This window comes from Camponotus floridanus, unplaced genomic scaffold, assembly GCF_003227725.1.
Source record: "Camponotus floridanus strain SB8 unplaced genomic scaffold, Cflo_v7.5 scaffold74, whole genome shotgun sequence".
Lineage (NCBI taxonomy): Eukaryota > Metazoa > Arthropoda > Insecta > Hymenoptera > Formicidae > Camponotus > Camponotus floridanus.
Genome location: NW_020229843.1, coordinates 137,698 through 159,325, shown reverse-complemented (window position 1 = coordinate 159,325; position 21,628 = coordinate 137,698). Strand labels below are relative to the sequence as shown.

The 21,628-nt window shown below is 34.3% G+C and overlaps 7 protein-coding genes across 11 annotated transcripts; 2 read left to right on the top strand and 5 right to left on the bottom strand.

The window, feature by feature from the left end:
* The first annotated feature begins 127 nt into the window (after window positions 1-127).
* LOC105253780 (facilitated trehalose transporter Tret1) lies at window positions 128-9,843 on the top strand. Its single transcript, XM_011262056.3, has 3 exons — window positions 128-654; window positions 7,598-7,896; window positions 8,059-9,843. The coding sequence occupies exons 1-3, from the start codon at window positions 647-649 to the stop codon at window positions 9,345-9,347; spliced, it is 1,596 nt and encodes a 531-aa protein (XP_011260358.2). The 5' UTR covers window positions 128-646; the 3' UTR covers window positions 9,348-9,843.
* Window positions 9,844-10,509: 666 nt separating this feature from the next.
* Window positions 10,510-11,655, bottom strand: LOC105253779. Its single transcript, XM_011262054.3, has 2 exons — window positions 11,368-11,655; window positions 10,510-11,196 (listed from the first exon to the last, which is right to left on the bottom strand). The coding sequence occupies exons 1-2, from the start codon at window positions 11,420-11,422 to the stop codon at window positions 10,547-10,549; spliced, it is 705 nt and encodes a 234-aa protein (XP_011260356.1). The 5' UTR covers window positions 11,423-11,655; the 3' UTR covers window positions 10,510-10,546.
* Window positions 11,656-11,841: 186 nt separating this feature from the next.
* LOC105253778 (proteasome subunit beta type-3) lies at window positions 11,842-13,016 on the bottom strand. Its single transcript, XM_011262053.3, has 3 exons — window positions 12,902-13,016; window positions 12,087-12,652; window positions 11,842-11,978 (listed from the first exon to the last, which is right to left on the bottom strand). The coding sequence occupies exons 1-3, from the start codon at window positions 12,902-12,904 to the stop codon at window positions 11,930-11,932; spliced, it is 618 nt and encodes a 205-aa protein (XP_011260355.1). The 5' UTR covers window positions 12,905-13,016; the 3' UTR covers window positions 11,842-11,929.
* LOC105253774 lies at window positions 13,017-13,887 on the bottom strand. Its single transcript, XM_011262044.2, has 2 exons — window positions 13,642-13,887; window positions 13,017-13,164 (listed from the first exon to the last, which is right to left on the bottom strand). Exons 1-2 carry the CDS (start codon window positions 13,885-13,887, stop codon window positions 13,036-13,038), a joined length of 375 nt encoding a protein of 124 aa, XP_011260346.1. The 3' UTR covers window positions 13,017-13,035.
* LOC105253775 (cullin-2) lies at window positions 13,552-17,591 on the top strand. 5 transcript variants are annotated; one of them, XM_011262045.3, is made up of 8 exons: window positions 13,552-13,719; window positions 14,327-14,527; window positions 14,613-15,111; window positions 15,233-15,412; window positions 15,492-15,710; window positions 15,846-16,016; window positions 16,101-17,042; window positions 17,139-17,591. In XM_011262045.3, the coding sequence occupies exons 2-8, from the start codon at window positions 14,409-14,411 to the stop codon at window positions 17,268-17,270; spliced, it is 2,262 nt and encodes a 753-aa protein (XP_011260347.1). In that variant the 5' UTR covers window positions 13,552-13,719; window positions 14,327-14,408; the 3' UTR covers window positions 17,271-17,591. The 5 variants fall into 5 exon arrangements, with proteins under 5 accessions (XP_011260347.1, XP_011260351.1, XP_011260348.1 ...); XM_011262049.3 differs by lacking the exon at window positions 13,552-13,719 and adding an exon at window positions 13,797-14,048; XM_011262046.3 differs by lacking the exon at window positions 13,552-13,719 and adding an exon at window positions 13,797-14,057.
* Window positions 17,592-17,850: 259 nt separating this feature from the next.
* Window positions 17,851-19,287, bottom strand: LOC105253776 (homeobox protein ARX). Its single transcript, XM_011262051.3, has 3 exons — window positions 19,065-19,287; window positions 18,565-18,767; window positions 17,851-18,444 (listed from the first exon to the last, which is right to left on the bottom strand). Exons 1-3 carry the CDS (start codon window positions 19,285-19,287, stop codon window positions 18,121-18,123), a joined length of 750 nt encoding a protein of 249 aa, XP_011260353.1. The 3' UTR covers window positions 17,851-18,120.
* Window positions 19,288-20,332: 1,045 nt separating this feature from the next.
* Window positions 20,333-21,336, bottom strand: LOC105253777 (retinal rod rhodopsin-sensitive cGMP 3',5'-cyclic phosphodiesterase subunit delta). The gene is made up of 4 exons (XM_011262052.3): window positions 21,140-21,336; window positions 20,893-20,955; window positions 20,548-20,805; window positions 20,333-20,458 (listed from the first exon to the last, which is right to left on the bottom strand). The coding sequence occupies exons 1-4, from the start codon at window positions 21,178-21,180 to the stop codon at window positions 20,377-20,379; spliced, it is 444 nt and encodes a 147-aa protein (XP_011260354.1). The 5' UTR covers window positions 21,181-21,336; the 3' UTR covers window positions 20,333-20,376.
* Between the last annotated feature and the right edge of the window lie 292 nt (window positions 21,337-21,628).

The window sequence follows — 21,628 nt, the reverse complement described above, 5'->3', positions numbered from 1 at the left end:
CTTCCTTCCGTTTAATGAAATTCGTGCAATTCTTATCCGTCCGCATGCGCTTTGCTGTCAAAGCTCTTTGTCTCTCTTCGTCTCTCTCCCACGAGACGAATCGCATCGCATATAAAGCTTTCGCGTAATCTATAACCGTCAGTCGCTTCGAGCGAGCCGTGACGTAAACAAGTATTCATCAGCTGTTCGACTTCGCTTTTACACGCGATATTATTCACCACGAACGCAGGAAAAAGGGAAAGAAGAGAGAATCTCTGTCGACATCGCTAAATAGGAGAGCAACTGGAGAAAACGACCCGCGCAGATGTATCGTCCGTGGAGAAAGACATTCGTAGGCTTTTACGAGATCGGACGCACGATCGGATATTCCTCGACCAGTCTTTGAGAGTAAGGTATTCGAGGATTTTACAAGATCCTCGAATAAAGAAAATTGGTCGCGAGCCCTCAGTCAAATCTGGAGAGTAGAAACTGCGTGGGCGTAAGAAGAAAGGCCAAAGAGAGAAGCGCGGCGATGAGCCGGCGACTTTACGGTGATACAACATTGTGATCAGCGAATTGTGATATATATTTGTACATTACACACGATACGCCGGTATATCGTGTACTTTATTCAAGAAGAGATCAATTCCCCATAACGACATTCGCCATGGCAGAGTGAGTAGACACATGTTTCTGTTATTTTTGCAACTTCAGTCTTGCTTTCGCATCTTTTTCCACTTTTCTGTCTTCTCCTTTCGTCTCTTATACATATTTTATTTTAAAAATAGAGAAGATACGTAGCGTGATGGAGCGCGCCGAACTGTTTATTTCGTTCGTTCTTTCTCTATTTCTTTTTATAATCGCATGTTTCATGACATCACGTGACGTTTGGTAAACACAAAAGTCGCACGAATGTCTAGAATATAAATTAAAATAATACTGCGCATTTTTGTGATATCTTTTGAATATGTGATAAACATCCGTCATAAAATCAATTGTTATGCTATTGTATTGCGTTTCCCGATATATCAATCGTTAAATTACATATTTTACATAGAATTTTTACTTTAATTTCAAGAGCAAGTGATTTTCTTCCTAGAAGAAAAAAATATATATTTAATATATATTTATTTATATTAAATATATTAAATAATATAATATATTAAATATATATTTAATATATTATTATTTAATATATATATATATTTAAGAAAACTCGGTATAGCATCACTTGTTGATCATATGTATATGTTCGTAACATTGACAACCCTCGACTTTGCTCCGTATTTTCATCTCTGTTCAAAGTCATATTTGAATCACATGAGAGAAGGAGGATGTTACAACGATTTCATCCAAATAACAGCAAATGCGCTGAATAAAACAAAGATATAAATATATTTAATATATATTTAAGATATAAATATATTTAATATATATTAATATCTTTGTTTTATTCAGCGCATTTGCTGTTATTTGGATGGAATCGTTGTAACATCCTCCTTCTCTCACGTGATTCAAATGTGACTTTGAACAGAGGTGAAAATACGGAGCAAAGTCGAGGGTTGTCAATGTCACGAACATATACATATGATCAACAAGTGATGCTATACCGAGTTTTCTTGTTTACAACGGTCGAACCTCGGATAACATATAATATATATATATTATAGGAATAATTTTACAGTTCTTACCTTGTTCCAAAATTTCTCTTCTCCTTGTCGAAAGCAATAAAATGCGAGATTAACGAATCTCAGAAAGATATCTCAAAGGTCATGTTTTACAAGCATAAGTTTAAAGCTGCTTGAATATGAATTGTGAATTGAAATAGATTTATATGTCACTGCTGAGAAAATTCATAAATCAATACATGATCGAAAACGCAAAAAGTAAGTAAATAAGAAAAATTTTTGAGGAATGAAATTAATTTCTTCGATTCAAATGTTCGAGCTAAATTTTTCTAACTAGAGACTGTTTCTTTAATTCAATTCTCTAGATGAAAATGTTAATTTTATACTCTTAGCCTATTTAATATGAAATCTGTGTTCAATGTTATCTTGGTTTCGTTTTATGCTCTTCGAAATAGAACATGGCACTCGCGGACTATGATCGAATATAAAAAAGTCTTGTCATCTTGTCACTGCCACGTCATCGGGCGCATTTTATGTGTGCAAAACTTCAATGAAAGTGATTACATATATTTAGCAATTTTATCAGCAAAACTCGAAACAAAGAGAAAGGAACGTTCTTCTCTCTCTTTTCTTTTTAACATTTAATGAATTTGTCAGCAGCAAATAATATTATTATTAATAAAAGTTATCGATGTTAATAAAAGACACCGATGTCTGTATGACGTGTATTGATGCAATCTGCCTATTAATATTATACTGGATAATACTAATATTGTATGAGACAAGTGTGATCGATCTGTTGCGATATTACCGATATCGATAATTACTGTTATCATTGAGCTATTAGCATGTTAATTGACTTTTAATGACACGAACCTACCTACTCTTCTTCGTAAGCTATACATTATTATGTGCTGAAATTAAAAATTATGAAAAATTTAAATTCAATATTACGTATTTAAAAATCTATTTATTTGTGATAATTATTGTATTTATTATCTTTTATCTATATTAATTGATTCTTGAATATACAAAAGTCGTAATATGACACACACATATTCGGATAATATTAAATAATTTTATTTAATTCTTTCGATTAATAATTGATTTATCTGTAATATTACAATTTTATTGATTATCATTTAATATGCGTTCATTAAATTGTTTTTTCTGACATAAATAGCATAATTGCAATAAATTGATATGCAATCGCAATGCGCCGAAGGCCAACAATGTGAGATAATTTTAAATTTAGAGAGAGGGCAGTCGTGTAAAAATTGTTTAGTCTGTTTGATGTCGGCCTTGTGAGAAAATTCGTTAATCAACGGTGGAATCGAGATAATACAGGAAATTGAGTAAAAAAACGTGGGTTCTGACGAACAATGATGACGGGCAATGACGCCTTCTACTTTGTGTCACATTTAAACAACGATAATGCGGATTCTCATGAAAAGCGACACTCCTCCTTCGTGACCGTAAATTAATAATAATACGATATTTAGACGATAATAAATTTCATGTTGCTGGTACACGCAGATGCGTGACTCGGTGCGTCGTGTAACAACAAAGGGATACATTGTTGCATTAATATCGAACGAATTAAAGAAACGTTGAGAGTTGATATTTTTTATCATCTCTAGAAAAGTTAATTAGAATGGATAAAGAGAGAATATCATTGGAGTGAGATCAAAGATTCCATTACCTTCCTGAACGTTAAATGGCCTGAGAACTTTTTGCTGCAAAATTATCTTCAAACGATGACGCAATTCCTGTATTACGGAGCAACTTCGAGCTAGCGAATACAGAGTCATGGATGATTTTAAAACATCATCGCGAGGCGTGAATCGTAAATTATTCACGCTCGCAAAAAATTATGTCACTTATAATTATTCGCGCGCGATTATAAAAGCGACTTTTCGATATATGCTAAATGAGAGACTAGCCGATTGGTCGTTGCTGTATCTTGATGCAACGTGCATACCGTATTTCGCAATGCATTATAATATTATTGTTGCCTTTCGAGATTTTACAGTCACCATTGCTGTTTATTCTGTCTTATATTCACCTTCATTGAAGATGTGATGTAATTAGACTATTAATATCAGGGACGCATTCGTTGTTTGTTCGATCAGGCATGATATCTGCGAGAAATGCATTGTATGTGCATACGTATGTGTATGTGCATATATATGTATATGATTCCATTCCACTCTTCTTGAGTCATGAAAATATCAAGCGATTCCGTCATATCGTTGCCAGAATTCGCGAATCCGCTTGGCACTTCTTAAATTATTAGATTCTATTAAGTTACGCTAAAATTATTAGATTCTATTAAGTTACGCTAAAACTTGTAGACATCTGAGAACAAAACTAGAGCCAGCTCGAATCTTATTCTCATCTGTATATCGTATCCGATTCGATGTTTTTCATTTTTTCCAAACTCTTGAATAATTTAATAGTCAATAATTTTTAAATCACACATCATTTTTTTCTTCTTGAAAATAAAAATGTTGCTCTTTCTTATTTTATTTCAATTATTAATTTTTTAACATAATAAAATTCAACGTGCACTTTTTGTAATATGAACTTTAAACTGCTATTGTAAAATTAATGTTGTATTTCACATTTCAATCGAAAGATTAATATTTATGTGTGCGTGCTATTTAGTAAAATAATTTAAAAAATCTCGCGAACCTACACATTTATATAAACGACCGATATCTGTATGTACATAGTATGATAAAGAGTAATCGCGTTTCCTCGATTACTCTGGAACAGAATCACAAAGCCATGATTCAAGTCTCGTAGAATTTATATGAAGTTATTTTATATATTATATATTACAAAATTATTGTACATTTTTAGCCAGATTGTTTAGTCAATTTAAAGTCAATATTTCTTTAATTTTATTTACAAAAGAAATTAAAAAAAGCTCTTTTACATCTTTCAGTTTTTCACATCACATATATATTTTTAATAATATAATCATATATATCTTTATAATCATAAATATCTTTATAATTAAATCTTTATAATCAAATAAAAAATTCGTTAAACTAAATTCCACCTGAAATTAAGTATAAAATGTAGTTTTATTACTTATTACCTGAAGTTTAATTTGTGTTTTTTTAAAATTTAAAACTTGATAATTATCAATGTGTGTCTCAACATTAAAAAACGAATCAACTTTGAAATTGACTTTAAAGAATCTATCATGATAAATCTCAGCGACGATTCAGCGAGAATTGAATTTTATTTGCTATTCTCAGTTTTTAGCGGCCATACGAGTGAAGGCTACCGAGTGTCGCTTTATTCGGATCCGCAAATAAATAAAGTGCGTTTGTTGTGGAAAATTCCGCTGATGCGATGAAAAGGTGGTTACGTGGGCCAGCGTCCGATGGAAAATCTTTCTTGCGAAATCGTATCTAATTCTGAACGAACGAGCCCCTTAAAGTGCTCTCCGATTGCGTTCATATGGCCTTGCGATATGTACAAAGTCAAGGTGTAAGGAAAAGTATAGCGTGCGGTTCTCAACTTAACTACCAAAGCACGACGTGAATACACTCTCGGAACCGCTTTGTCTGTCAGGAACAACGGCGATGTCTCTTTGTTAGGCGTCCGTCTGGCGTGGTATTTAGAAAATAGTTTCCTCCTTCCGTAATTTGGCAGACCGACTTGGAAGATCATAAAACTCAATAGTTACAGTGCCAATAATTTTGCGAAAAGATTATCGTTGTTTGACATGAACTATAATGCAGAAAAGAATTTACTGTAAATAATACGAATTTTTGTAAAAATATCCATTTTCTCTCTTCGTCAGAGGACCAAACATTAAAAATTATCGCGATTATTTCGATGGAATGATTATAATATGATTATATTTTATATATTATGATTATATGATTCGAATATAGAATACAATGCAAAATTTCGGAGCACTGTGAATGGTCGTAAACATATGGTACTGTCAGCGATTGGAGGTCGTAAGTCTACGAAAACAATACTCGTGCATGTAAATTTCACTTTCAGTTGGATTCACGGTTGCAAAACACGCGAATCTAAGATGCAAATTCTGACTATCGGTCAGTCAATATGTAGCTTTTCATTTAGAATAATTCGATCAATGTCATATTATGATCGTCAAATTTAGTTAATTGATTAATTCGCACATTCGATATAATAATAATAAAGAGTGATTAATACGTAAATGTACAAATATATAAATATCATTAATTAATTCGTCTCGTTTACATTTACAAATAATAAATTAACGCGTTGTCATTTAATCATGACGAAGCCAGTGGTAATTGTCGATGCAGGTGCGAGTAAAAGTATCGAGGAAAAAGTCTGAAGGTTGATTGTGCAATATGATGAATAGTTCGCCGACCGCTTAACGTTAATTACCGGTATAAATCACTTCTTCGATGTGTAACAAGTTATATACGTAACAACATTGTTATTTGTGGTTTTCATTGTCGATAAAAAGATAAACGAAAGCGTGCGAGAGAAAAGCGGACATATATCTCTATTATCGCAAATTTACATAAGTTCATCATGTCACTCATGTCAATTTACATAAACATTGTAATTTTTTTATATAACAAAAGTTTTTTTTTATCATTATTCTTTCGCTCGAGAATTGCAATCGCATAGAAGAATAACAGGTTTTGTTTTATCGCAGCTTAATGCAAATGTACACTAAATGTACTCACTGAATCATTTTTTTTATATAACACGTTTTCCCCCTATTCGTAAAGATCATGATACTCGGCGATATATTATGTCATCCCATACGCATAACTTCGCAACCTTCGGAAAATTTAATCAAGCGTTCGTTCCCCACTCGTGAAGGTTTTGTTTCGTAATTCCCCTAAACAAATACCATCCTTTCAATTAAAGCCACCGTTCACGATATACCTGGCATCTTAAAAAAAAGAAGAAAAAAAAGAAAAAGAAAAGAAAGAAAGAAAAAAAAAATATATATATATATATATACACATATCTTGCACTATTATTAGACTAGTTATTATTATTGTTAGAGTAATTCACGATACAATTTTTTCATTTTCCTGAAATAAAGCATCATGGGCGTTATGAATATTTCTCTCGAATGTATTCTCTTCTTTTCTATCTATGCGATATCATCCTTATACTGTATGCGATAATCCGACAAGTTGTCAAACATTTATATATACATATATAGGTCGGTTTAATTTTAGTAACATTAAATCCGAGCCAAAAATTTATGATCGGTGAGATGTGCTTGACTATCATGAACTTTATGAGCAAGTATTTAAATTTATTTCAATTGTCATTATTGACAGATGATTTAATCTGATTTTTATTTGCGATATTTGATGCGGAAAGTTTTTCCCGTTATGTCTCATAGCACACATTTGCCATGTTATCTGTAATGAATAATTATTATCTTCGCACGATAAATAGCGATAAATCCATGTTTACATCTCTCATTCTCGCAAGCGATGTATATATCTCTTTTGAGAAAAAATTAATTGCAAGCCTGCATGGTTTTTAAAATGATCTTATACGAAACGATCATAACAAAAACGATGAGAATTTCATATTAATTAGTCGATTTTATCAGTTTGCACATAAATAATTCACATATACATTCACTTGATATGACTCATACAGTCGCGTGCCTAATGCATCATCGGATTATTATCATTCGACATATTTTCATTTGACATTTAGTAAGTCTAATATTAAAGCAGGAAGTCTTGCTTTTGCATAATTTAATGATAATTAAATATTTTTTCGATATTATATAACCATTAACGCAAATGCTATTTTTGTTCTTTGAAATTCTAGTTTGTCTTATTAGACATGCGAAGCGTGTGCGATAGCAAATAGGCTGCGAATACAAAATTCATGTTCGTTGTTAACTTTCCGTATCCTCCAAGTGGCAAATATTACACAATATATTATAATACTATTTCGTATTCGCTAATTGTCATTTTTCATCACAGAAAGAATAGCGGCGCGCAAGATCCGGAAAAGACTTCGTTGGTAGATTCGACGGTGCTACCAAAGATCCAAGCTTCCGCGTTACTCGATAACGAGAGGACAGATCTGAATAATGATCCTGAGAACGTTCGAGCACCTAGAGGTAGCGCCGTCAGGCAAGTCCTGGCCGCGCTGGTGGCTCAGCTTGGCACCATCAACACGGGCATGGCATTCGGCTTCTCCGCCATCGCTCTGCCACAACTCCAAGAGCCAGACAGCATCATTCCCATCAAAGAAGGATCGACGGAAGAGTCATGGATCGGTACGTACAAGATAATCAATCTATAATAAGACGAATAAAGTTCTCTCAAAACTGTTTTCACTTTGTGTTTCATTATCTAGAAAAACGATAATTTTTATATTAAATGTAACTTGTACAGAAGATATATTTTTTTTGCTCATTTACTTTTTTCCTCCTTCGCAGCTAGTATGTCCTCCATCGGTACACCAATCGGCTGCTTGGTATCCGGCTACATGATGGATATGTTTGGCCGGAAACGTTCACTCATCATCACGGAGATCCCGGCTCTGCTCGGATGGCTGCTGGTCGCTTTCGCGACCGACATACGCATGATTTACGCCGGTCGTTTCTTCGTCGGTCTAGGATCGGGTATGGTGGGCGCGCCAGCGCGTGTCTACACCAGCGAAGTGACGCAGCCGCATCTTCGCGGGATGCTAATCGCGTTTGCGAGCGTCGGGGTCAGCACCGGAGTGCTGATAGAATATGCTCTGGGAAGCATAGTTACGTGGAATGTCTGCGCGGGCATCAGCGGTATCTTGCCACTGACCGCGTTGCTATTGATGTTCTTCTTCCCAGAAACTCCGTCCTACCTCATATCGCGCAACAAACCGGACCAAGCCGAAAAGGCATTGCAGAAGTTTCGCGGCAGTACTTACAACGTGAATCAGGAGATGCAAACGCTCGTGGAATTTTCCAATAAGAATAATATTAAACGACTCACTGGATTCCGGGAGATTGTATGCGCTTTGCTGAAACCAAATGCGCTGAAGCCGTTCACTCTGTTGTTTCTATACTTTTTAATATATCAGTGGTCGGGCACCAACGTTATAACTTTTTACGCCGTCGAAATCTTCAAGGACTCAGGGACGAGTCTGAATAAATATTTAGCCGCGGTCATATTGGGAATAGTTAGACTCATCTCTACGATCGTGGCTTGCGTTTTGTGTAGAAGATACGGCAGAAGACCGCTCACGATGTTATCTTCCATTGGCTGTGGTTTGTCCATGATAGGATTAGGCGGATACATGTGGTATAAGAATTATACCGTCGAAAATAATCTTACACTCGTCGCCACGTGGATTCCGGTCTTTTGTATATTCGCGTATACCATCACTTGCACCATGGGCTTCCTGGTAATTCCATGGGTGATGATTGGCGAGGTTTATCCTGTCCAAGTACGTGGTATTGTTGGCGGGTTGACTACCATGTGCGCGCATTCATTTATCTTTATGGTGGTCAAAACTTATCCATTTCTCGCCAGTTCGCTCACTCGTCATGGTACGTTCATTCTTTACGGTTGTATATCTTTATTCGGCACGATATATTTCTATATATGCCTTCCAGAAACTAAAAATAGAACATTACAAGAGATCGAAGATTATTTCTCTGGCAGAGGTAATGCTTTGATGACCGGTAAAATAGGTAATAAGCCAAAAGTTTTAGAAGTTAAAAAGGGCCAAATATTACCATAAAAAAAGGACCAATCATGTAATTCTTAACATCCGTCTACTTAACCGAATTTATTTTAATTAAGAGAACAAAAGAGGAACGCATTTGTTTGTATTGATTAAGTTTAATTGAAGCCATTCTACCGAGGAAATGATGAGATAGAAAAGAAATGTTATCACTTTATCAAGGATAACATTTGTGAAATGGGCAAAGTACTCAAAAAAATCTGACTCAAAAAACTGACGTTTGCTTTGTGATGCAAATATATACTTAAAAAAAATAAGATTAAATATTTTTGATAATTGACAATGATGTGATGTATTTTTTGATTCTAGAATATATTATTTAAGCAAGTTATCAGAGAAAAAATATATATTTTTGTAGGACATACTGTAAAACTATACTGCAGAACAAACATATTTGTTCACAAAGCATGAAAATAACTATATATAATTAATAATAAACATTGCATTCTTGTAACATCAATTACACGAACATAATAAAATATTAAAAGAAAGTAGCAAAAATATATAAAAATTCAAGTATAATCTTCAGAATTTTTCTAAATTATAAAAATATTTACTATATATAAAAAGACAAATTTATTCTATTTTAATAAAAATATGCACAAAGAACAAAAATGGTGCTATTTATATAATATAGTATTAAACAGTATGTATATAAGTAATTGTCACTATATGCTGTATGTACATAAACAGCATATGACAATTACTCATATATAAAAAACTTATGTATGACAAAATTAGAAATTATAAGCCAAATTTAATTCATGATCATGTCATATATATATATATTGTCAATGACAACCATTATTTTAAATAATTAGATCGAAAATTTTTTAAGTATAAATTTTTAAGTATAAATTTATTGTGAAACACAAGTATGTTATCATTGTGTATAATTCAGAATCGATAGTAATATTAAATAATGAGCGAAAGTATAGATTTCATTTATTATAGTATATACATATATATCTGTTAATGTTTTAATGTGATTATTGTTAGGCTCTAAATTAATGTGAATGACTGTACAAGTGACATCTTTTATTATAAAAAGAAAAAAAAGAATTTATTGCTCATTCAATTATTTGCTTTTTATTTAATTATCCTTTTTCAAATTCTGATTTATGTAATTAAATTTCAAAGAACACAAAATTAATTAGCATAAAGTTTATTGCGTTATATGAATATTTATACATAAATTATAGAGTTAAACGAGGTTTGTTACGCTTTGCTTCTAGTTTTGCTTTTTTCTCATCTCTCAATTTTTTAATCATTTCAGCAGGTAAAATCTCGCCTCTGAAAGTTCTCGGTATTCTTTCCTTATTCAAAATATCAAGTCTCTCTTTAACATATACCCTAGCATCAAATGCTTGTGCTTGTTTAATTTTATCAATTAATTCTGCTTGAAACAATTTCTCCCTTTTTAGATTTCGTTTATTTCTTATTTTTAACCATAAAAAATGCATCCTTTTACGTAGTTTCTTTCGCTTATGCTTCTTCATTTTCTTATGCCTAATCACGATTAAACGTACCGCTTGTTTTTCAAAGATTTTTCCATTTGTGGGTAAATCTATAGACTTTTCTAATATAGGTAAATCATATTGAATAGGTAAACGGTTTATAGGCTCTTGCAATGGAGAAATCTTTGCTACAGGCATTTCAATAATATTTTTTAAATTTCTATTTGTACATATCCCAAAGTCTATATTAAGTGTTCCTGGTATAAATTTGATACCATCAGACTTAGTACCGTCTAATATGCCATGACTATTGGCTGTTAAGCGGGAAATTACATTCATATCAGAATTTGATTGTTGTATCGAGTAATATCTTGCAGTAGCAATAGTACCTGAAATATTATATAAGCACTATAAATAATACATATATAATTTTACTCATATAAAAATCATGTACTTATGCATTTATAGAAATCATATGTATAAATATATATAATATAGCAATATTATAGGTTATGATTGATTGTTTAATTATGTGGATTTTAATTGCCAAATCTACGTACTTATTCTGCCCACTGCAATTTTGCGAAATGCAGCGCATAATGTATTAATCGACATCGTCAATAAATTTATCAGTAATAATATTTGTTATCACTATTACTATATTAAATATCTTCACAATACACATTTATGATCCATTTTCGTTTAGTTCTACATCTTCAGCATTAGATGGCGGCATGTTTTGCACATAATCTTTAGGGTTGGTATTCATGTCTATGGTTCTTACATTTAAAATACAATCTTTAGATAAGTCGATTAATAGAGCTGTATTGTAAAATTATTAAGATGCTTTCCTTTTATATATCAAGTTTGAATAGCATATAAGGAAAACTACAAAATAAAAATATTATTTCAAAAAAAGTCAAAAAAGAAAGTTTTATGAAAAGATAACATAACAATATGGATAGAGATGTTTTTTTAACAATTAATTCAACAGATATTTAAAAAAAAGATAGAAGGGATTTAATTAAAAAATCTTTTAAGCTTTGTTTCCATTTCTTAGACTTAGTTACAATAGTAATTGTAAAATGTTTGCCACGCATACTGATGTAAAAGAAATTGTAGTTAATCCATTCGTGTTTTGATAGTCCTCTTTGTGACCTTATCTTTCTCTCTGAAACAAAAACGTACATATTTAATTTATGTGTAACAGATGCATTAGTATAAATATTATCAAAAATAGTGTTGTAAATTTATTCTATATAAATATTATCATATTTACATAATATAAACAACAGCACCCCATCCAGATATCGCATCTCGATCAAAGGCATTGACTAAAGCTTGGCTGATAGTCTCAAATAGTTCATTGGGTTCTAAATCCGGTTCATAAAGCGATTCACACATTCCATACAACTGTTCTGTACATGTTCCACCCACTACAAAATCTTCTGCCATGTTTCTGGATCCTATTAAATCCATATTGCAAATGAATGGTTCAAATGTAACGGGATCTAACCCAGCAATTATAGGTTCTACAAAGTATGGTCCAAATCTCTTTTCGTACAAGAGATTCGAGACCATCGCGGTAAACGTTTTAGGATGAATCTTTCTATTCTCCTTCAACTCGTAAAGATTCAAGCGAAAGCGTAGCCTCTCCATGACAGTTTGGGTATCAGTGGCAAGGCCGGGCAGACTGATGAACAGATGTGGTTCCATCTCAAAAATTTTTTGGAAATCGCACATTATCGTTTGCGCTTGTATGCCGAATCTGCGATCAGCCGCTATGGCAACGCAATTCTTGCCCTTCATGGCTATCACGGCACCGCCATTGTACGCAAGAATACTCTACAAGAAAATATAATATAAATTGAAGTTATTATAAAATACAACGAAAGTATATAATACATTATAATTCCTTTTGGTATTTTTTCATATTTATCGCGAAATATGCAATGTCATCAGTACAATTTTTTGACAGTAATATAACCTCTGATAAATTATTCGTGAAGCTTTCCGAGTATAAAATAATACTTAAAAGACAAATCCTTCAGGATAATTAAACACAAAATATGTTTTTAATAGATAAATGCTTACCATTTTCCCCGATATGAATATAACAATTTTATGATATAAATATTACAACAATCTTCAATCCAAACTTGTCAATGAGACCAGACAGTCATTGAACGCATCGAAATGCGAGTCACGACCATGAACTACGTAAAAATCTAGTTCTTCCTCTCTCTGTTAACGATTGAAGCTCCAATCCACCATATGTGACAGGTCGTGCGTTCGAAAATCCATTCGTCAGAATAGAATAATTTTCGATTGGCCAATATCTGATCTGTACCGAGTTGCTATTGGATGATTATTGGTGTTAACAATATGACGCATTTGCCTTCCTTTATACTCGTTACATCGCCTTTGCGCTACATGTGTTTTTGACAGAACTCGAAAGCGTATACAACGTCAAATATACATATATTCTAATCCTAGTGAGAGTCGTGCATTATGTTCTTAAAAAAGGAAGAATGTTATTGAGAATCTCGCGAGCGGAGTTACAAGGAGCGCCACTTCGAGTGGAAAAATAGGAGAGAAATAAACATAATCTCGCGTCCCTCGAGAAGGACAAGAATTTGGCGCGCGCGAAGCGTGACGGCTGGCAAGAACGAGGAGCGACCCGTTTTCGGCCCCCCCCGCCCCCCGGTCCCCCCGTCCTCACGTCGTCGAAAATGCGTCCGAGTCGTCGCGGATGTCATGCATCTCGCGGCAGCAGGGAATGATTCGCGCCCCCGCCCCAAAAATAAACTGCCCGTTAATACAATTCGTCGTACCTGCGGATCGTACATACGATCGAGGATTGCGGACGAGGATTCGAACCGGAGCCTGGAGCACGAGTCTGCGATTTCTTGGTTAGTGATCCGCACGCGCGCGGGCCAGCCCGAGCCAGTCAGCTGTGCAGCTGTGTCAGCTCGATGGCGGATGCACGCGCTTAACTCGTCGCGATTCCGTCGTTGGAATATCTCGGGAACATCGCTCTTTGCTCGCAATCGATATTTCGCAACAAAACTATGCGCCATTAGAGTGCACGACTTTAAACGGACGTGTGTTTATCCCCGAGTGTGTTTATATTTGCGCGTTATTAAGACGGATTAGAGTCGGGACTCTCTCGCGGGAGTGTTTGCTCGCTATATAAATTGACAGGCAGGGGAGAGAATTAGAGCGGCCATGAGATGTGAATGTGTGCAGTGTATATATTTTACTTTTATGTTATTTTTAAATCGATGATGTGCAAACATTCGAACAAAGCCTCGTAAAACTCGGTCTTTATTCGCTCACTCTGAAGATTATTTTTGGAATGTAACTCTTGGTGCATAGGTTTTGTTAAATTCTGGAGAATCTTAAGATAATTCTCAAATAAAACTTCTTTTTCAATGCTTAAATGTGTGTGCATTTCATACACACATTCGAATTGCGAGAGAATTATGATGAGAGTCTTACAATATTGTTGTTTTGCAGGTTTATAGCATCAGTGAGTTTAGTTTGCGGAATTAGTAAGCTATTGACTTTAAGATCAAGTAATCAGTGATTTGTGGAAAGAATGTCACTAAAACCTAAAAGAGTGGACTTTAATCAGACTTGGCACGAACTACAAGAGACTGTTAAAGGTGTAATAACATTAGCCAATATCCCACGTGCTATATGGAATGATAGATTTAGGTATTTAAAAATGAAATCCAAGAATTATATTTAATTGTTAAAAAAATATACTAAATGTATAACATATTGTTGTATACGATTGCAGTGATGTTTATTCTTTGTGCGTCGCCTATCCTGAACCACTGGCAGATCGTTTATACGACGAGACAAAGAGGTTTCTGGTTAACCATGTAGATCATTTATTGGTACAAGTTGATTCATACAATGACAATTCGGATCTGCTAACGGCGTATCATCGAGCCTGGACAGAGTATTCACAGGGCATTTATTACTTACATAGCTTGTACTTATACCTCAATCAACAGCACATTAAGAAACAAAAGCTCTCGGAGGCGGAACTCATCTATGGCGCGAGTTCTAACAGGGACGAAGAGTGCCAAGAGCAGATGGAGATTGGTGAGCTAGGTTTGGACATTTGGAAGAAAAAAATGATAATACCGCTTAGAGAAAAACTCGTCTCACTTCTACTTGTATGTATCGACGCCGATAGAGATTCGAAATTGCTTGCCCCAATCGATGTTATTTGTGGTGTTATACAGAGCTTCGTTCGGGTGGAAGAATATAAGATGAAGGGACAATTAAATGTAATGTATTACTATTTTAATTAAGCTTTTATTGTTTAAAGTTTTTGTATGAGATAACAAATTCTTTTTCTTTCTCATCCGACTGGCAAAATTATTAAATTAAATTTTATCTTTTGACCAGTTATATCAAGAAGCCTTTGAGGAGCCTTTCTTGAAAGCTAGTAAAGAATTTTACATGGCAGAGGCATTGTCGTTGCTGCAACAGTTGGACGTTACGCGTTATATGGAGAAAGTAACATGGAGACTCAATCAAGAGGAAGCACGTGCGCATAAGTTTCTTCACAAGAGTTCTGTACCAAAAGTACAATCTTATTTTTTGCTTGAACTTTCAAAATTGATGAGTTTGAGGCAGTAGATGATACAGCAGTAATATTTTATAGGTAAGAGCATGTTGTGAGGAGAAAATGGTAGATGCGCAAGCCGATTGGCTCCATGCGGAAGCAGAAATCATGATAAAAAATGAAAGTAAACGAGATCTGGCTCTTCTTTATCCTTTGCTGAGGCCTTTGCCAGGAGGTTTAGATCCACTTGTACAAAAACTCACTCAACACATCACGCAACAAGGATTACAGGCAATTGGACCTTTACAAGGAGAAAATGTAAATATATAATAACTAAAAATATAATAACTAAATGTAAATATATAATAACTACTTAAAATATATCTAAAAGTTCGAATAAATATATGGATTTGTGCCTAACCATATAAGGAAAATATAATTTTCGAATTTCAGGTATACACACAATTTGTGGAGAGCATGTTGAATGTACATTCTAAATATTCGGAACTGATTAGAGATGTGTTCAAAGGAGATCAGAGCTTTGTAGGTGCTCTTGATAAAGCTTGTTCTGCCATCGTGAATTACAGGCCCGCTCCAAAGCAGCCGGTCCGAGCACCAGAATTGGTAAACTTTATAGACGATATTTTCATCTTAGATAGTAAGATTTCTATTAATAAATTATATAATGATATATGTTCGTTTTTTAAGCTGGCAAAATATTGCGATTCTCTGCTGAAAAAATCACCCAAGGCAGCGTCCGAGAGTGAAATCGAGGACAAGCTGAGACGGTCCATAACTGTGTTCAAATATGTCGACGATAAGGATGTATTTCAAAAATTCTACTCGCGTATGTTAGCAAAGCGATTGATACATCAGCAGTCGCAATCAATGGACGCCGAGGAGATGATGATCGACGATCTAAAGCGAGCATGTGGTTACGAATTCACGAACAAACTTCATCGCATGTTTACGGACATGTCTGTCTCTGCAGATCTCAATGCAAAATTTACGGCTACCTTACGGGAAGGCGACGGAGAAAATCAACTGGGTACTGGTTTCGGAGTTAAAGTATTGCAAGCCGGTGCTTGGCCGCTCGCTTTACCACCGTCACCCGGACCATTTCATGTTCCACAGCAGTTGGAGAAGTCCATACAGGCTTTCGAAACGTTCTATCACATGCAATTTAGCGGTCGAAAGCTCACGTGGTTACATCATTTAAGCCAGGGCGAGCTCAAGTTCAATTATCTAAAAAAATCCTATCTGGTCACCGTGCAGACATATCAAATGGCGTTACTGCTGCTTTTCGAGCATTGCGACGCAATACCGTGCAGAGAGGCAGCGGCATCGTTACGTCTGTCACACGACCAACTGATCAAGCACGCCGCCAGTCTCGTAGATTGCAAGATCCTCAACAAATCCACAGAGGAATCCAGCGAGCTGGAGGAGGATACCATCCTTACGCTCAATTTCGATTACTCCAACAAGAGAACTAAATTCCGCGTAACTGGTGTGTTGCAACGAGATGCACCGCAGGACGCGGAAGCCACGCATCGCAGTGTGGACGAGGACAGAAAAATGTTCTTGCAAGCAGCCATAGTTCGTATCATGAAGAGCCGTAAACTGTTGAGACACAATCAGCTCATACAAGAGGTGAGTTTAGCGATTTCGAAATGATTCGATTTTGCACTGTACTTTTCAGTTGCTGGCGAAACGATATTTAATTTAAATATAACTATGTTATTTTAGGTGCTGAGTCAGTCGAAAGTCACCTTTGCACCTTCCATTGGAATGATTAAGAAATGCATTGAAACTCTGATAGATAAACAATATATCGAACGTACTGCAAATAGCGCGGATGAATACTCGTATATCGCGTAACCTCTTAACGTTTGTCACTAATTTATTTCACACGAAATGCATCTCAAATGTTTTGCTGAGGGCTATTAAGATCTCCGATTGGCAAAGCCAATTATTGAATTAGGTTCAATAAGCAGGAGAGATCATTCTTTGAGATAATTTCAAAGACTAAAACGCTTCGTCAGTGACAATTCAAAGAGGGAATGGCTTTTGATGGTATTTGAAAAAATTGGAAGGAGCATCGTAGACAGCTTATTCGCAATTAGGATCGATTAATGAATATCTTAATTAATTTACTGACTTGTAATATATGCACACAATAAAGATGACGTTACTATTTTATATTGGAGTAACACAACTCGATGAAAGAATAATTTTGTATATAATAGAAATTTTATTATTTTCTTTATAGAATCTATATTTTAGAATTTGCTTGAAATAGAACAATTTAATATATTGCATCACACATCAATCATCAATATATTGTACATTTAATGAAGATTTTGCGCATAGTCATTTTTAAATTAATATCATATACATTTTTAATATTTAAATATTTATTTGTTACAATTAATATTAAAATATTGATTTGTTTCTTCAAAATACATTTCAGTCAGGATTTGAGATAATCCATAGTAATAATTTATAAATTTTCATGCAATTTTGCATTCATGCATCACAAATATTTTCTTTGCTTAACATCATTATAAGTTTGTTATTCTTTCTATTTATGTCTAATATATCACATAACTTTTTCTCTTCTCAGGAAACGTAATTCTCCCTCTTCTCAGAAACGAGTATTATCCATATTGCGAGTAATATATGTGTGTGTTATGTATATATTATATATATTTATATAATCTTAATATTATTAAGAACGTGGAGGTTTTAGTTGTAATAATTCTGGATCGAGCAGTGGATTATTATCAGCCTCTGCATCTGGTGGCTTATTCATGATAAGAGATGACGCGCTGTCTGTGTTGTTATAAGGAGAGAAACCCGCCCATTCCATACCGAGGTATATAGGAGGCGGACTGCATGGTGATTCCAATAACAGATGATCTGATTGTTGCTGCGATTGATGTTGCTGTATATCTTGACAATCGGACGATGGTAAATGTGACGTCATGTGAGTCGCGATTTTGCACTGCTTCTCCTGCTTGCGCCATTTTGCTCTCCTATTTTGGAACCACACCTATTTGTATATTTACAGGAAAAGTATAGTTACAATACAGACACGCATATAAATACCTGGATAATTCAGAAAGCTGACATCTTCACATATATATAAGAAAGATAAATGTATAGAAATTACTTGTACTCTAGCTTCTGTCAATTGAATACGAACTGCGAGCTCCTCGCGAAAAAATACGTCCGGATAATGTGTCTTCTGAAAAGCACGTTCTAACTCCTCTAGTTGGAAATTGGAAAATGTGGTGCGGTATCTACGCTGTTTTCTCTTGCCGATGACGCAGGATGGCCTTTCTTCGCTTTCAGAACTAGTCGAGAAATCAAACGCTAGAAGAGGATACAATTCATTTCAACTTGATTCGACAAGGTTGTCTCGATATACTATAATATTACAAAACAAGGACATTTGTAATAGAATTTGCGAACATCAATGATGTATTAGTAATATGTTAAACTGATTACCGCTAATTTTATTTAAGAAAAAAGTGAGCTGTATGGATGATCTACTTAATGCACTTAGCAATAACTTGATTGAGCTACCCCAACTTCGAGGGGCTGGTGACAGTTAATTAAATCAGGTCCGGGGGTTGACGCAACACACACGACAACGTCGTATACACTTACTGAATTTCGTAGGGAAGCAAACCGAGGTGGATTGCGCGCTGCCGATCAGACTGGCCAAGGCACTCGACTGCAGGTCGTCACCCTGGTTGATATCGTCCGGGACACTCGTTGCCGATGCTACGATTGCACCAGCTGATACTAAAGGATCGCGCGGTGCACCCGCGGTGACTAAGAACAGCCTACCACTTTCATTTACGCTCTCGTCTTCCTCATTCAGATCCATTGAGATCAGATAAATCTCACAGATTCTGTGAGATTTAATTTCTGGTTGAGAAAAAAATCGACAAGTTGGAGTATATTAATTAAATCAATCACTCGACACAAGTTGATCGCTTGATGAGAAGTTTCTTCAGATTCGAGCTAGCTGCAGCAACTCCGACGTTTCCTCGTCCTTCGTTCTTTTCTCTCTTTCTCGTGTTTTCTTTCTTTATACCTGTATATGACGTATAAGCAAAGTAGGGGATAGAATGTACTAAACTCATGAACTCCCTCAAGGGATGTGGTGAAGCCTAAAAAATGTGTTGCTTGTGCACCACTAATCAATAGTACAACCATTATAGCATATAGGCGTGTGATGAAAGAAGTGTTTTCCAATGCGCTTTTTGACAAATCAACTTTGACAACATTTATAATTACACTTAAATATTACAGATTTAGAATTTACATTTTTGTAGCTGAAGATTATTTCTTCATCTGCAAATGAAGATATAACAGCTTCTCACATATGCTAAGATGTATAGTCGCTGTAAACTTTATTAATTTACATCAACTTTTTCAAAACAGAATCATATTATTATTAAACTGATATATAGATATTACACAGTTAGCACTCTGACAAATTATAGAAATAAAATGCACACAAAGCTTTAAACTTTTAGATCTTTATTGCTTGGTGTATTACAATATGTACAAAACTTAATATATATTTATTTATATACTTGATAAACAATAAAACATGTGCCTTAACAGTGCATAATCTTTGCCCTTTGCAAGAATAAAAAACAAAATTGAGATATATTAGGCCTTATTTGAACAAAAATACCATTATTTACAAAACTCTATTAATAATTTTATAAGAAGTTGTGTGTTTGAATTCTTTAAAAATATAAATACTATAAAATTATGAGATTGTCTAAAATCATTTTGCTAATACATACATAAAAAAATATAAGATATAAGAGATCAGAGAGATGAAAATTGATCTGCATTTGTAAGAACTTGGTTGCATGTTCTTTTATCTTTATGTAAAATCTGTTCACACTGATTGGTCCCGTTGTTATATATGATATTAGAGGACCATTTGGAAATTGCCTTAGACATAGAAGAGACGAACTCGACTGGTAGATACTAAGAGATCATCATCGAAGAATTTTGTTTCTATTACAACATTGCCACTATTCACAAAGGAAATATTTAATTATAATTTATATATAATTAATCAACGAATCTCCAAACAATATATTAACAATGTATCTCCACTTACTTTAATATATTTGCTGGCATCATTTGACTCTCTGGTGCAGCTTGAATCAAGCTCTGCCAAGTATTAGTACTGTTAGGAATAACAAATCCAAATTCAAAGAACCATTCCTCTAGGCAACGACCCTTGAATAATACTTTTTGCTCCAAGCGAAACCTTTCCATAGGCTCTGCAGAACTAAAGTTAATTTCTCTTGATACTGCACGACATCGCAGAATCTTCTTTGGTACACGTGCTTCATGTTCTACATCAGGTACAGATCTATAAAAATAATTTAACATTTAATCTATCATCATACATTATTTATTAAAATATTCATATAAGTTAATATATTAAAGGATTACTTACAAGTCTTCGTTACCCTGCCATAAAATTTTCCCATTGTCAGCATCGCGCAAATTCATCCAATTACTGATGAATAAAATGGAATTAAGGAGATACATATTTTTCTCTATTTTAAATTCTATTATATTTATTATGTTTTAGATAAATATATATATTATAATTGCTTGAAGGCTGATTCTAACCTTATCAAATTCTTTGTACTCTAGCCTTTCGTTTTAAAAACAAAATAAAATTTATATTCAAAGGATACACTTGAAAACCTTTAAGGATATCTTCTCCTCGGGACGGCATATCTAGGCACGACAAGAATTGGCAGAATTAGAAAAACAGAATTAGAAACACCCGCACAACGTGAACGCAAACTATTGATCCGCCATATCTTTGAATCACTTTGAATTGTAAACACTAGCGAACTTCCGTTGACGGAGGCTCAATTAATGCAAGCCACGTTCGTGTGCATTTTGATCCTCGCTGATCAGTTTCGGACACTACCGAAATATTGTTAAAGACGATTAGTCAGACAGGTAAATTTCCCCAAATGATACATTTTTAATACGATATAATTAACTCGATAAGCCCAGAGATAATTGAAGAACAATGATATCAATCATTTTGATCGCAACAAAAGTAACAAACATGAATGTTGTACTCAAAATGTTTTATATCAAAATACTATTTTATTATTGATAATAAATATAATCGAAAAGTTCTATAATAAAAACTATAAAAAATAATAAAA